Source organism: Cryptomeria japonica, chromosome 1 (assembly GCF_030272615.1).
Source record: "Cryptomeria japonica chromosome 1, Sugi_1.0, whole genome shotgun sequence".
NCBI classification, from domain to species: Eukaryota; Viridiplantae; Streptophyta; class Pinopsida; order Cupressales; family Cupressaceae; genus Cryptomeria; species Cryptomeria japonica.
Window position 1 is genome coordinate 290,314,435 of NC_081405.1, and position 15,412 is coordinate 290,329,846.

The 15,412-nt window shown below is 34.3% G+C and overlaps 1 protein-coding gene across 1 annotated transcript; it reads left to right on the plus strand.

Moving 5' to 3' along the window:
* Nucleotides 1-419: 419 nt before the first annotated feature.
* Nucleotides 420-14,668, plus strand: LOC131048838 (uncharacterized). Its single transcript, XM_057982913.1, has 5 exons — nucleotides 420-1,049; nucleotides 6,253-6,435; nucleotides 13,681-13,750; nucleotides 13,968-14,039; nucleotides 14,133-14,668. The coding sequence occupies exons 1-5, from the start codon at nucleotides 717-719 to the stop codon at nucleotides 14,180-14,182; spliced, it is 708 nt and encodes a 235-aa protein (XP_057838896.1). The 5' UTR covers nucleotides 420-716; the 3' UTR covers nucleotides 14,183-14,668.
* Nucleotides 14,669-15,412: the final 744 nt, after the last annotated feature.

The following is a 15,412-nucleotide window of genomic DNA, read 5'->3' on the forward strand; positions in this document are numbered from 1 at the left end:
ATTAAAAAATAGAAAATTATTTAATTGAGTGAATGAAAGGAAAAAATTTAAAAAAAAAACAAAAAACTCGTTATTTAATTAAGTGAGTAAAAGGAAAAAATAAATAAAATAAAATAAAAAAATAATAATAATTTTTATTTTTTATTTTTCATATATTTAAATACCTCAATTAAATGCTATTAATTTTTATTGACATACATTTTTATATCTATAATACACCTAATAAAAAATAAAAAATAAAAAATTTAAAAGTAAAAAACAAACTTTGGAATGATAATAAGATAGAAAAACAAATTAATCTTGATTCGATAATCTCAAGATGGTGGATAGACACTGCCCTATACAAGTGCACGTCCAATATTTATTTTTATCGTAATGTGGAGTTATATTCTGTAAAGGTGGCTTTTCTCAATTATTGAGGTAAGACCTAGATTTGAAGCGCACGCAGACTTTTTTTCAATGTTAAACCACCACCGCACACATTAAAAGCCTATACCACGTATCTCTAGTGTAAACATTAATAAATATATTTTACCCTCACGAGGCGCCACTAACTTATCCGTTATGTACGGAAATAAAAATGAAATTGAATTTCCGGTGAATTTGGGGTTTCATCCGAATGCATCTGAGGTTTAATACAGAACACTCTGAAGGAAGTAAGGGTATTAGGGTGCAGAATACTGCGAAACGGGATAAGAATTTGGTGCTCGGAATCCATGTCTACCGCCACGCAAATCGTCCAGGGTTCGAATCTCTTGCCTTCACAGCGGCTAGGGAAATGTACAGGAATAAACAAGGTGTCCGCGATCGTTAACTGCCGATCGCCTTTTTATCGTCAAAGAGCACGCTTTTCTGCGGCATGCAGATTGCGATCCGGTGTCAATAGGAAGAAAATCGCCGGCGTTGTGTTTACGTCATCAGGGGATGGTGTGGAGACAAAGGTCGAGACGCCGGAACAAATTTTGTCCGGCGAGTGGCCTGAGAATTTTTCCATGCTTAACTTTGAGGATCTGTCGTCTTATTTTGAGCCCACGATCTTCAAAGAAGAGGTATAATTCAACGAAATTGCATTTATTTCTGCTCTAGCTTGAAGTCTGAAAAAAAAAAATTATCTCTTGCCTGTGTTCGTTTTATTTATAGCTAAATTGCGGCAGTAATTTTCTGTTACGGTTTGCCGTTTTTTTCTTCTGCATTTATCTACTTTCAGAGGTAAATTTGACATGATGATCAATTAGAATCAATTTTGTAATTGATCTGGTTTGGCTGCCAAGAGTATTTCGGCAAGGGAACTTCGACTAGTCTAAAGATGAAGGATTTCTTTAAACTAAATTATTTCAGTGTTCTAGTACTCCAGTAAAGTATATTTTTGGAGTTGACCTCATTATTGCCGATCTTCACTATCTCTTTGTCCTTGACCTCTTATAAACTCTTATATGTGTCCAATTATGAGGTAGGCTGGACGGGTGGTGATAAACTTTAAGGGAAAATTTTGGTCGTGAAGGCAAACTTTGGTCAAGTTGGAGACTGATTTATTTTGATTTTGAAGACCTTTCTTTTAAAATAGCTTTGTTAAGCTTGGCTTTGAAGAGATCTCGTCTCATATTGTGCAATTTTTAGCGGTACTTAAAAATTGATAGAGCAATTCTTTATAGAGTTGATGTTATTTTATACTGCAGCATACATTATAGTTGTTTAGGAAGTAGGGGAAAGGATCCAATAGCCGCCACCCTAACTTAGTGCACCTTAAGCTCCTAAATGGTATGCCAGCTTTAGACGAATTTTTTTCGGTTTCTTTGTGACTAAGAGTTTAAAGCTAGTGTTTCCGCTTCTGGGTAGTTATGGTGAACTCAGGAGGATTTGAGGAGGATTTGTTATTATGTGCACAAAGATAAAAAAGTGGTTATCTAGAATTGATGTTCAATGCCTATTTATAAATACCCCCAATGCCCATGTGCTAAAACAACCAAAAAGATTTGCACAACTCATAATATATACTCCTCTACTAAATATTTTGACCAATCTCTATGCACAAATGCCCAATAATAATATGATTGGTTACCAAAAATTTGCACAACATTTTAATTAAATATTAAAATCTTAACTGTTGGGTGCACAAGTGGGCAGCTATTGCTACATATGTAATATTTTAGTGGGCAGCTTTTGAAATTTTGTCATTAGTCATACTGTCATAATATCACTTCTCTTGACATTTTGTTTTGCTAAAGGCATAGAAGAGGCAAGAGAGCATTTCTTTTGGCATGGCTTGAGGAATGCACGTGAAGAAACATGTCTTTGAATGTGTGGCATGCTAATGAAATAAGGATGAAAATGTACTTAGTCCGTGTTTATTACAACTTCTACATATCTAATAGGGGAAGTGGGAAGAAATCAGTGTAAGCTTCATTACAATTTTTGTAAATCGGAACGTAAAAATTGTATTTTGTGGTTGTTGATTGATTAATAATGTTTGCTCATTTCATGACTGTAGAAATGAACTATGAAGCCAAGTCAAGTGACCAAGTTCTAGTGAAGTGTGTCTATAAGTTCCAGGGTACCACTGCTAGTTTTTTTGTAAGGAGCTACTTAAGGTTGGGAGTATTCTAACACTGTTAATTAGCTATTGCTGCACATGCGATAGGATGGAGATTGTGAACAAAACATTGAAATCTTGTCTTCAAGCCTAGACTTCGGAAGATGAAAATTAATGTATAAGGTGACTTCACTTTGCTAAGTTTTGGTACAATAGGATATTTCATATATCCATGTGATTATCTCTGTTTCAAGCTTTTTATGTATACAAAGACATGTGAATGATTGGTTGGATAGAACAAGAATACCAAGTATCCCCAGTAATATCATCCTTAGAATATCACAAGAAGGTTAGGAGTAAATTGAAAAAGCATTTACTACAAGCCAGGGGCAAAAAATGAAATGTCATGCTGACAAGAGAAGATCACAGAGATCTTTCAGTAAAAATCACCGTTTTTGCCAAGTTGCAACCCCACAATAAGTTTATTTGCAAGGAGGAAAACGGAAATTAAAACCATGCTATCGCAGTTATTGTGAGGTAGTTCAGAGGATTGGATGGTTGCATGAAATATAAAGTAACTAGTTGGAAACAAGATCCTTAATGTTTTTAATGTCTCAAGATCGAAGAATCAATGGGAAATCTAATTGCTACTACTGGTTTGCTACTGTTATATAAAGATGGACAACTTGTCTTTGGTTCGGAAGCTATTATTGATGCAAGGAAAAAGAAAATCTGAAACAACGAATTTAAGAAATACCTCATAAGATGGAAGTAGTTGCAGACAATTAAGCTTCCCGGGAACCTGAAGAGATACCTTTGGATTATTCATCTCTTAAATAAGCTTTGAAATGAAACTTTCTGGGAAGGGAAGTATAGTAATAATAAATAAAATAATTTTGCATGAATCATCTAACTCTTCCGTCAGACAAAGGTGCTAGCTTTGACTGAGTTATAGAGGTTGAAATCATAAAAGTTTTTAAATTGTTCAACTCACTCATTAGATAAAATTGTTAGCTCAGATGATTTTTGGAGGTTGGAAGCAGAAATGTCATGCGTGTTTAAGTTAGCAATGAATTAGTAGTTGGGTGAGGATAAAGGAAACAGTATGTTTATAGATACTCTGATAGGAGGCCTCAATAGCTTTTAAGTTTTTCCATCTCTGGGAAATACAGATCTTGGTGGGTCTTTGACTTACCACAAATGGCCATCTTATTAGCAAGGCAGTTTGGGTCTAGATAAATGTGATGTCCCTATCTTGTCCATCTCTGGGAAGTACAAATCTTGGTGGGTCTTTGACTTTCCACAAATGGCCATCTTATTAGCAAGGCAGTTTGGGTCTAGATAAATGTGATGTCCCTATGTTGACAGAGTGGTCTGTCAGCGTAGAAGTAGCATAGATGGGTCTGTTTTGTAGTTTTTGTCTGATAGTTAGGACTGAAATAAAATGGCTGTGGTTGGTGAGTCAGCTCTGGAGTGGACTGGAATAAGGTGGCTTTAACTGTTTGGTTTCTGCATTGATTGAGGAGTTGCTTTGATAGTTGACTGTTTAGAAATTACCATTGATTGAGGAGAACTTGAGGAATGGACAGCTTGGTTAAGTTCTGAAGCTGCCTTTGTTAGGAGAAAGCAGGAAGCACATGGGTTATAAGAGGCGTTGAGGAAAAAACAGAAGATACTTTGAAAACATTAAAACAAAAATCAACGTCATTTCAGGACTTTGAAGCTGTTTGCAGCAGCTTTTGGGCATCTAGAGATATAATCCATAAGATGTGGCATCTAGGTTTTCTTGGGGATGGAAACCCTCAAGCAGTAGATTTAGTTTCAGAGTGTTACTAATTTCATTAGGGCTGTTTAAATTACCATTGATTGAGGAGAACTTGAGGTATGGACTGCTTGGTTAAGTTCTGAAGCTGCCTTTGTTAGGGGAAAGCAGGAAGCACATGGGTTATAAGAGGCGCTGAGGAAAAACCAGAAGATACTTTGAAAACATTAAAACAAAAATCAACTTCATTTTCAGGACTTTGAAGCTGTTTCAAGCATCTTTTGGGCATCTAGAGATAGAACCCTTAAGATGTGGCAGCTAGGTTTTCTTGGGGATGGTAACCCTCAAGCAGAAGATTGAGTTTCAGTGTGTTACTAATTTCATTAGGGGTGTTTAGATTCACACGTTGAATGTGTACAGTAAGCTGTATTAGACTGTGAAATTTCAATTTGATTCTCTGTGTTTGAATATTAATAAAATATACAAAAATATTTGTTGTTAGAGTATTTTCTGGGTTATTGTTGTGTTTTTAGTAGGGTTTTTTCAATAATGCTGTTAGGAATAAAGACGTGATTGTGTTAGGATAATAATAGGTGTTATGTTAGCATTAAATAAGTAGCTGGGTTAGGAGATAGGAAGTGAAAAGGTTGTAGATACTATAATAAAAGGCCTCAATAGTTTTTAGGCACCCATCTTTTGGAAATACAAATCTTGGTGTTACTTTCCACAAATAGCAACCCTATCAGCAAGACAGTCAGTCGGAGTTTGGAGTCCTATCTTGTTAGGTCAAACCTTCGACATAGTTTCATTTGAGAAGAATTGGTCGAAATCTTTAATGTTCATTGTTCTTCTAAGTAGTTGAATTTTAGCTTTTCTCCATGGAATTTATTTTCAGCATGTTCTTTTCATTATCGAAATTCTTGATCTGTATGCTGTAAGTTTCATAGCAGAAATATTTGTTCAAGTGTCTATTGAGGTATTGAACTGCAGATTTTGGAATTTAAACCTGGCTTTTCAGAATTGAGGTGCATAGTTTTCTATTTTTCAGCATCTCTGTTTCCTTTGTAACAGCAAGTTTCGAACAGGAATATCACTTTCAGGCTATTTATCCAATATACTTTCAGACTCTGAGTGGTTCATGGTATGAGTTAACTTTAGATCAAGATTGCATTTATGAGATCTGTTAGGCAGCATAGATTGGAATGTACCCAGACATTAATTGAGAAAAACCTTAGCACAAAGTTCTTTTTATCCTTGAATGTAAAGGGGATGATTGACATGGCTTTGAGAATTTCATCTTTGGTTGTGCTCTTTTTGTGCGACTTTACTAGGCCTCCATGTTCAGCTATTTGACTGTTCCCTTTGAAAAAAAGTAGAGGAAATCAACTGAGCATGGCCCATTTAGTTATTCCTTAAGCCATTTTTGGCCACTAGTTGACATTAATAAAACAAAGGTAGGGTATTGCAGGAGATGGCGAAGAACTGTAATTTTCAATGAATCTTATTTTATTCGAACTTAATGAATATCTTAACAAAATTTGAAACGAGGGAAATAGTTGAGTCCTAGAGATAATTTAATTTAAAGGTGGGAATGAATTCTTCATTTGAATTATTACTTATTTGGCTTAGGTTGGGAGCAAACAAGGAACTTTCTCGTAGAACTTATCATAATGTCTGTTAGGTGAAATATCCTCAATTTACCCTTCATATTGTATCAGAAATTTCTTACACAATACCACATAATTCAAAAAAAGTCGATATTAATTTTAATTTTAATTTATATTCTGCAGAAGTAACCATTATTTTTTCTAAATCTTAATACTGTATGCAAAAGCTGTTTGATTCTACCGTAAACTGTCAGAGTGAAGTCACTCTTTAGAAAAAATACACTTACACCCTCATATGTAAATTCTTATCTGCGCTAATTTCTATTTTGATAACTTGGGGTTTGCTGATTCAGGCTCAACCTGAAGCATTTTTGGCTGATGTGATGTCAAAAGCAATCTATATAGCTACACCAGATCAGCTGTTGGAGGAGATAAACAATAGTTTTGAGACTGTCACAGGGCTCCCTGTTGTTGACAAAGACCTCAAGTGTATTGGGGTTATCTCCAAGAAGGACAAAGCAAAAGCTTCCAAAGGGGTTTGTAATTTATCCTGATCCTTATTTCAGTTTCTCGATTAAATAAATTAGGGTTGCTATGTGCAGATTGTTATGGTATGTTATTTGAGTAGGATATGGCATCCTTCTTAAATGTTGAGTGGGATATTGCATCCTTCTTAAATGTGCTACTAATCATCATTTTTACCTTAGCAAGTCAATGTAAATGGTACATTTCACATGCTTTTGTGTTGTAAAAACTTTCAAACACAGGGAATTGAAGCAATAATCTGATAAGATTTGGAACTGCATATGACAGGCTGTAGGAAGTAGCCAACTCTATGAATAATTTTTAAGGAGTCCTTTAATGATTATTTATGCAACAATTGGAAGATTTGTATGTTTAATTTGTTTGTTGGAGCCTCTTACAGCTTTGTTTTTCCAAACAACTATAGTTAACTTTCTATCCATAAATATATCATTCGCATATCTAAAGCGGTCCATTCGTTGGCAATTATACTTAATTACTGGATTTTATTTCAAAGAAATTTGTTTAGAATTGGTTTTATCAAAGTTGATTTGAGAGAGTAATACAGTCTCTGACTCTCTACTCTCAAGAAAGAGAACGCTCAAGTTGCAGTTGATTATGAATCTTCTGTTGAGTTTCTAATTCTGGGATGATACATTAGACATGAATGAGCAACTTGTTTATTGGATTGAGTGCTTTGTTCAATGAAGGATGACAGTACTTGCTCTAGTGTTGGTGTTTAAAAGAGATTGAAGGGTTGTATGCAAAATATCCAAAAGGATATAGAATCTTTTATCAAAGCATAGAAATCGCACACCACCTTGAAGATTGCTAAACAAAGTTTTAGTCTTACTATAGTCCTTAGGTGTCAATAGCTCCAGTCCTGTGTTTTGTTTATAATGTGGGGTGTAAATGCTGGAAAACTTAATGAATGCTTTCTTTAGAATTGAATGAATGAATTTGCCTGATGGTTTTGAATTGTTGGTGTCAGGAAACCTGCCATATGAATCAAGTGATTCATTAATGCTTTCTGAAGAAAAACTTTCAGTAAATGGTTTAGGGTGGTCAAAGAAGCAAGTCTTGGTGAACTTTGTTCCCCAAATAATTGAATCGCAGAGTCCATTTTCAAGTATAAATATCATAATATTGAGATAGCACTATAACTATAAGTTATAATGAAAATATAAAGTAGGTTATTGTTGACATTACATCTTGCACCGCCCTGAAAAGGCTGCAACCTTTTTCAATTCATGTAAAAACTAAGTAGGTCTTCAACCAGATTACTATACATAATAACATCATTTAAGGATAGTCACAAAGCTGCAAGGTTTCTGAACACATTTTCATGGAGCTTTAATATTTTTGTTGATATTTAACTATTTGCACTTTCATATTATTTTCTTAAGGATACCATAGTTATCAGACTTGAAAAGTTTTGTTGGCTACAAGGGCAGAGTTTGAAAGTTCAGAAAAATGTTTGGGAATTAAAAATAAAAATTATGAAAAAAATTATATATTGATTCAAATAGTTTAAATTATATGCAACAAGATGTTAACATGAGTCTGTCAGGCCGTGTAGACTAGTGGTAAGGTGGGATGCCTATTGAAATAATGTCCCAGGTTTGAAACTAGCATGCATGCCCACACGTTCCACATGTTAAAATAAAATCCCTGTCAAATGTGGCTTGGGGTACTTGGATTTTGGTAAATCCTGGATCTGAAGGTGGTAAGATAGAGTGCATTGCTTGTCATCAAAAGAGTATAATGAAGATTGTGTAGCATAATGGGATGGGAGCTTGCTCCTAGATTGAGATAATTTATTGGCTGGTTTGAACTATCAGAGATCATGAGATTCGATAAAATAAAATAGTGTGCTATATTCATAAGTTTATAATCATAATATTTCAAAATTTGATGAAATGGATCAGAATTAAATGCAATTCTTGATCATATGATTCATCTTGAACTATAAGTCTATAAAACTCATTTCTCCATAGCGCATCCATTTTTCCTCTCTTTTTCCCCTTGTCTTTATTGATTGAAACAGAAAATATCAGGCTAGATGGAATCAACTTTAAGGACTTGACCTGTCTAAGGGGTTTTGGTCCAAATAGGTTCAACTTAGTTGACAAGTTCAGATATTAACCAAAACTTTACAGGAATCCTAGGAGATATCCCTTAGACAACAATCCTGAACTTAGATGTGTTACACATGGAAGCACACATTTAACAAAGATTCAGCAACATGAAATGGCATTAAAAAGTGACACATAAGACAGATATAGAACTGTAAAAAATATTATTGAATCGAATGTTCAGTACATGGAATTCTCTCCAAGGAGATGAACAGACTTCTGTCTATGTCTTGCCTCATTTCTATTTGATCTTGATATTTTTTAAGTGCCTACATGTGTACGTGTAATAATATGATGCTGCAGTAGGGATAGAACCATTATGGAGGATGAAATGGCCTCTCTTCTTCCATGGATGACTCTCTGCCTTCAGTTGGTTATGGCTGAGCTGTTTCAAAATACAAGAGTTGAATTTAAGGGTATCATCCCACTAAGGGCAGGAATCAAAATATTGTCCATACTTGTTGGTGTTGTAAAGGAAAAGTTCAGCTCTGTAGTTTGGACCATGAGGTGATGTATTCAGTGATGTACATTACATGAGATTTGATTTGCTATTCAGATAGCAGACTTGATTTGAACTTCCGGATTCTCCTGCACCACTGGAAGTGTTCATGTGCTATCTGGTTGAGCACTGAGTAGAGCTTGGTTAGGTAGAATATTGATCTTGGAGGCACTGCAAACCTGAGAATAAGGTTAGATCGAGTGTTAGAGCAGACCATAGCAAATGGCTGGGTGCTGCAGCAGATCCCAAGAATGGGCTGGCAGTACCACTGGTGATTGAATTAGAGCTGACACTATGATCATCTGCCAGTTATAGCTAAGCATTGGAACTGTGGAAAATGTTTAATTCCTGGAATGAAACACTGTCTAGACAGGCATATCTAACATTTTAAGATTGCCTCTTCCTTTTCCGAGACTTCTTGTCTAATCACACCCTTGATTTGACTTTTTTTTCTTTGAGACTAATTTTCTCAAGACACTTTTATGAACTCCTTGCCATCGAAAACTTTTATACTCTTTGGTACATTAGTTCATTCAAGGCATGAATTAGCCTATTTCTGCATCAGGGACCTGCCACAACAATTTAATTAAACTTGCCTTCCAAATATTAAATCATGCTTATAGGAATAAAAGGGAAATTATTTTGTACAAGTTCTTATGTCCAACTGCCTCAACCAGTTTTAGTTGAGATAGTGTTAAAGTGGACATATTGGGCTTTTACCTATCAAGTTTAAACCAGTGATGCATGGGAAGGTTTTCCTGGGGGTTTTCACAGCTGTTATCATTATAGTAACATTTTGGGAACACATTGGAAATATCCTCGAGCCATCCCCAATTTCCTCTGCTGGTCGCGCCCCCCCCTCCCTGAAAAATAGAAAGAAAAAGGGTTAGGATGGCCATGAGACCCCCATGGCCCTTTCAAAACTCTAAATCCTAAAAGAAAATACACTCATATTAAAAACATCAAAGTCATAGGCTCATTTCAGCCTTGTGTTGCATATGCACATTGACAATGAAAACAATAAAATGTCTTTATCTAATGTGAATTCTCAAATCAGCTTTAATGTTATGTAATATGATGATATATTTTATAATAACCATGGTATGAATAACTGGAATTTCCTTAAAATTTAAAATGTATCTATTTTTTAAAACTATTGTCTCTTCAAAATTGAAATAGATGGAGAAACTATATTGAAAGAACATAGAAAACCCGAAAATCATTTGTAGGGGATTGATTTACACTTTCCCAAAATGCCTTTATAAAGGTTCATCATATAACTCCCAAAACTACCCAACTATCATATGGGAAAGCAGCTCCCTATAAAACTCTCGCTACTATCATAAAGAATTAAACTAACAAAATAAATAAAGGCTGTGTCTCATAAATGATATGCATGCTAAATATAACTAGAGAAATATAAATTCTTGGATCACAAGACACAACACTGGCCCCCAAATAAGATCTTCTATGCCTTGCCATCCCCTTTTTGAAAACACCATGGAACATAGGTTTAAATATGACTAATAGATTTTTCATTCTTGGCTCCAACATCTTGTATTTCAAAATTTAAATAGAATTCAGACTTGAAATGTAAAAAATTAAAAATTAATGGGGTTAACTCAATCACTTCAATCTTAGGATTAAAAATTTATCATTGCAATGACTTTGACAACATTTTTACACAAGCTGCAACTAGTATGAAAAAATTAGCCATGATTCGAGGGAAGTCTACTACAGTGGTTTCACTCATGAAGTATTGGCCATTACACCAAAGGAGGAACAATATTGGAAGCAAGGATTCAAAGAAGAATAGGGAAAGCAGAGAGATGCAAACAGGCAGCATATCAATACACTGCAGGTAATCAAAACAGTAATTGCATCCTTAATTCAAACATCCCTGAATATCATGACACAATCTTTGGAATTCTAAAAAATATTATAGTATCCTAATAAATGAGGCAAACAGTCCGAGGAAAGAAAGAGCACAAAAGTTTATGATGAAGAATATTCCACATATTATCAAACAAGAATTTATGGTTAATGAGGAGACCTATCACTAGAGAAGAACTAGTGAATTTTTTTTTTGTTTTCGGAAGGCCTCAGGGCTTGTTGTTTACCTGCACATGTCCACCTATTCTTTTGGCATCTGATAAAAGATGGCCTTCTGACAGTAGTGGAGGATACCAAATGGAATAAGTAAATGCTCTGAATTATGAATGCCACTAAAGTGCTTCCATTATCAAAAGCTTCAAAAAAGGCTGAGTGTACTAATTAAACATGTTAAGTCTAATTCGTTTGATCAATGCAGTTGTGTTTTAATAGTTGAAACTATTCATGTGTTTGGTTGTGGTAACTCTGGTGGAATGGACTAGCAGTTGAGTTAAAACACCAATATATTTCATCTCTTAAAATTGGGGACATTCAAATATCTTACTCAAGATGCCTTTTTCAAGGGCTTGTTGAGATTGTGTTCATTCATCATTACGGAGGGAAACCTTTTGCTTATTTCTGACAAGGCAAAAACTAAAGGTAAAGTTTGTCAGCTGCTGGATGAAGAAAGCGGAATGAGATATTACAACTTCCACTTTGTGGATGACACTCTTCTCTTTGTCTACTTTAACTACTTGTGAAATTAAATAGCTTGAGAACCTCTTATTTATATATGAGATGGCATTGGGGCAGAAAATAGACAATGCAAATTGAATTTTATAATGTTCTTTCTTGAAGGATGAATAGATATTACTTTTGATGCATGAGCATCCTTGGGTGAAGTGGCAATCTTGCATCACCCAAAACCAATTGGTAATTTACAAGCACAGGCATTGGTAGACCGTGTGGAAATCACCAAGGGTGAATTTTGTTTCACAACAGTCACTGCTGCAATGGAAAGTCATTACGCCAAAGGTGTATTAACTCACATATGGATGCAAAAATGTCCGTCACTAAAAACTAGAAGCATTTAATTTGAGTGTTTGTGACACTTAAATGCATGAAAAGCATAAGAAAAATTATTATATTTTTTAATCTAATTTAATTTTTCTTTTCTTTTCCTTTCATGCACTCTATTAAATAATTTTTAATTATTTAATCTTCACTTTCACCTCTCAACTTCCATCATGCAATCAGTTAGCTTCATAATTATCTCAATCTAATATCATTAATTATGGGGGATTGAAATTGTTCCTACATAAAATCCACTTTTTTCTTAGCTTTTTTGCCTTGGTCAAGACTCAAGAGTTTAATAGAAATATAAAATAATAATAATAATAACAATAATAATATGGTACTAATTTTTTTACTTTTGTAATTAGTTTAATAGAAATACAAAAATAAGAATATATTAAAATAGAATAATATAATCATATCTTAATAATAATTTAATATTAATTATTATATAATAATATAATAATCTTTAAACTGGAATAATGAACAAATATGATATCTTTCGGCGTACTTTACCTATATTCCTCTAAAGATTGGCATGCTAGTTATGTAGCATTCACATAGTTGCTGAGGAAAGCCATTTGCAACAGTTACTGTTGTAGAAATTTGCAGCAGTTTGTAGTGGTCACAGCAAGGAGTTGGGCAAAAGACAACATGTTTTGTTTCTTTAATAGTTTCATTCATGGATGGATGAGGAATTGATATTTTATCTCTTTCAAATGGTCGAGCATGTCTTGTGAGGAATACCATGGCAACTAGCTTAGTCTTGAGAAAGAGGATGCGAAAGTCCAAGAGAATGGGGCCGGTCAGAAGGGTGACATGGAAAGGATGAATGATATTGTATCAAAAAGAGAAAGAAAAAAGAAATAGGTGTCCAGACTATTAATCATTGCTTGAGTGAAGAGCATTGCAGCAATTACATACCAAGGAGTGAAAGGAAGCAAGAAATCGGGGGATTGGAAGAGCATAATGTTGGAAACCGAGGAATCTGCCTGAACATGTTCTGCTGCTGTTTATTTGGTGTTAAGCAGCTACCTATAAAATGTTTTATATCGCTCTGTAGCGTTTTGTTTGCAACAAATAAGTGGCACCTATATTGTTTTGTTTAAATCTGTCTGTAGAATTTCAATTTGCAGCAATAAAGCTATGCTTTGTAGCATGTTCTGTTCAGCAGCAGCAAACATTTTTGCCTGTAACATTTCTGTTTTACAGCAGTAATAAAATCTGACTCTGCTGTTGTCTCCAATGATTTTAGCAGTGGATAGTGTGTGTCCTGAGTGGTTTTGGGACTTGGCTGCAAGAATGAGGCTATCATTAATTAAACCCCCCATCTTGTCTGTATCAGTTTTTCTCTTTATGGATAGGAATTTGAATGTCCTGTAATGGATATACTCATTTCAACAATTTTGTGAGGCAAATTGATCTAGTGTTTTCCTGTCATTTTAATTCTTACAGCTGAGAGTTTATTTTGTCTATTGCAGTTTGCACAACTTTCATGAATATCATGTGGGAGCTCTTTATGGTCCCAGTTACATAGTTCTTTACAATCTATTTCAGCTCATTTTTTTCTCTTTTCTCAAATTGTTCATAGTACTTTACTTTGGTCAGTATTCTCTTAGTCTATTCTATATAGCTACTTTGGTTGCTTTCTAATGCTGTTATTCAATTTGTTCTTGCAGTTAAAATCAACTGTCGGTGAGGTCATGAGCTCACCTGCAATAACTTTATCCGCCGAAAAAACTGTTTTAGGTTTGCCTTCAAAATCTCAAGCCTATGACAATACTGATGAAGTGAATTTTGCACATGTTGCTGGATCAAACTGAAAATAAACTACTCTCAATTATAAAAAAGCATTGCCAGGGTCGGCTGTCGAAAAGCTCAAATGTTTTAGAATGCAAAATAAATTTTCTATTTGTTATTTTGATTCACATTTAGTAAATCTGCTAATTTATACTGAACCTTGCAGATGCTGCTGTTCTGATGCTAAAATCCAAAATTCATCGAATTCCCATAGTAAATGATCAGGCACAGGTTGTTGGTAAGTGCAGGATTTGAACAACAGATATAATTTTATGTTCTGAGGACATTTGGACAAAAAATTTGGAAGCTAATTCTGTAAACTTGGTTGCAGGCATTGTAACCCGTACTGATATTTTCAATGCACTGGAGGGGACTCCCTAGCTGAATTTCCAATACACTGTTAATTTGATTCTCCACGAAATGGTTCTCTGATGAGAGATTACCAAAGACATACGTTGGAGATTCTTATTACTGAAAGGTGTAGAAAGCTTCTAGGAACTCAGATGTGCATGATGTATAATTAAATAATAGGTTTTTTCAGTTGAGTATTTATAGCGACTCAATCCTTAAGAAACCAGGCATGCTTTGTTTGCTTGTATTTCAAAATTTTGGCATGTACAAGGCTCTTTTAATGTATCTAAACAAATAGAGCTTGTATGGGTATAATATTGACATTGTGCTGCGTTCAAGCTTGCATCACTTGAATTGAACTCCATTCCCACATGATATTGTAAGTGTTTTCTAATGCAAGTTCACTGCTTGAAACTCCCTATGTTATGTCAAGCTTGTATCACTTGAATTGAACTTCATTCCCACATGAAGAACTTTCTACTAATAAAATTTAATAATATTCTAAGTGTTTTCTAATGCAAGTTCACTGCTTGAAATTCCCTATGTTATGTGATCACGTGATATGCCAACAATGTTAACATTCGCCGAGGATATATTTTCAAGGAGATAATGAAAATACTTTTAATACTGGACTTTTAGGTGACATGGTTTTATGTAAAACTTGGCAATTAACAAGAATTTACCATGATGCTATCTATATGTATTTCTTGAATTCAGATTTCATCTTTATGCTATCTATTTTTTATGTGGAGTCTAATATGTGGTGCATACAGCCTAAAAACTTATAAATTTAAAATTTAAATTGGATTTAAGCTGTTTTTCCACTCAATTACGTATTGTGTGGTGACTTAATGTGAAATGTCTTAATTTGTGAGTGAAGAGTGTTGTATGCATGACAATTTCATTGTACATAGCATTATTATAAGAATATAGTATTGTACACTGCATTATTATAAGAACATAGTATTAACATGACAGTAACACATATATCAATTAATATATATCAATTAATATATCAATTAATATGACAGTAACACCCATATCAATCAGGTGAACTTAGAATGAAAGGTTAAATTTGTAGATGTGGGATTGATCTTACAATTTTAGGAATGACAGTTTAAAATTGTGGCTTCTGGATGTAATTATGTGATTAATTTTTTCATCAGCGTTTTGGATCATGCTCCATGATCCATCATCGGGATGAGAAAGTTTGAAAAGAGAAATGTAAACTTAGTTGTCAACTTTTTAAGTTGTTTACAT

Coding starts and splice junctions, on each gene's coding strand:
- LOC131048838 (XM_057982913.1), top strand. CDS start 717: ATGTCTACCGCCACGCAAATCGTCCAGGGTTCGAATCTCTTGCCTTCA. Junction 6,436..13,680: donor AAGCAAAAGCTTCCAAAGGG/GTTTGTAATTTA, acceptor TTGTTCTTGCAG/TTAAAATCAACTGTCGGTGA. Junction 13,751..13,967: donor CGCCGAAAAAACTGTTTTAG/GTTTGCCTTCAA, acceptor TGAACCTTGCAG/ATGCTGCTGTTCTGATGCTA.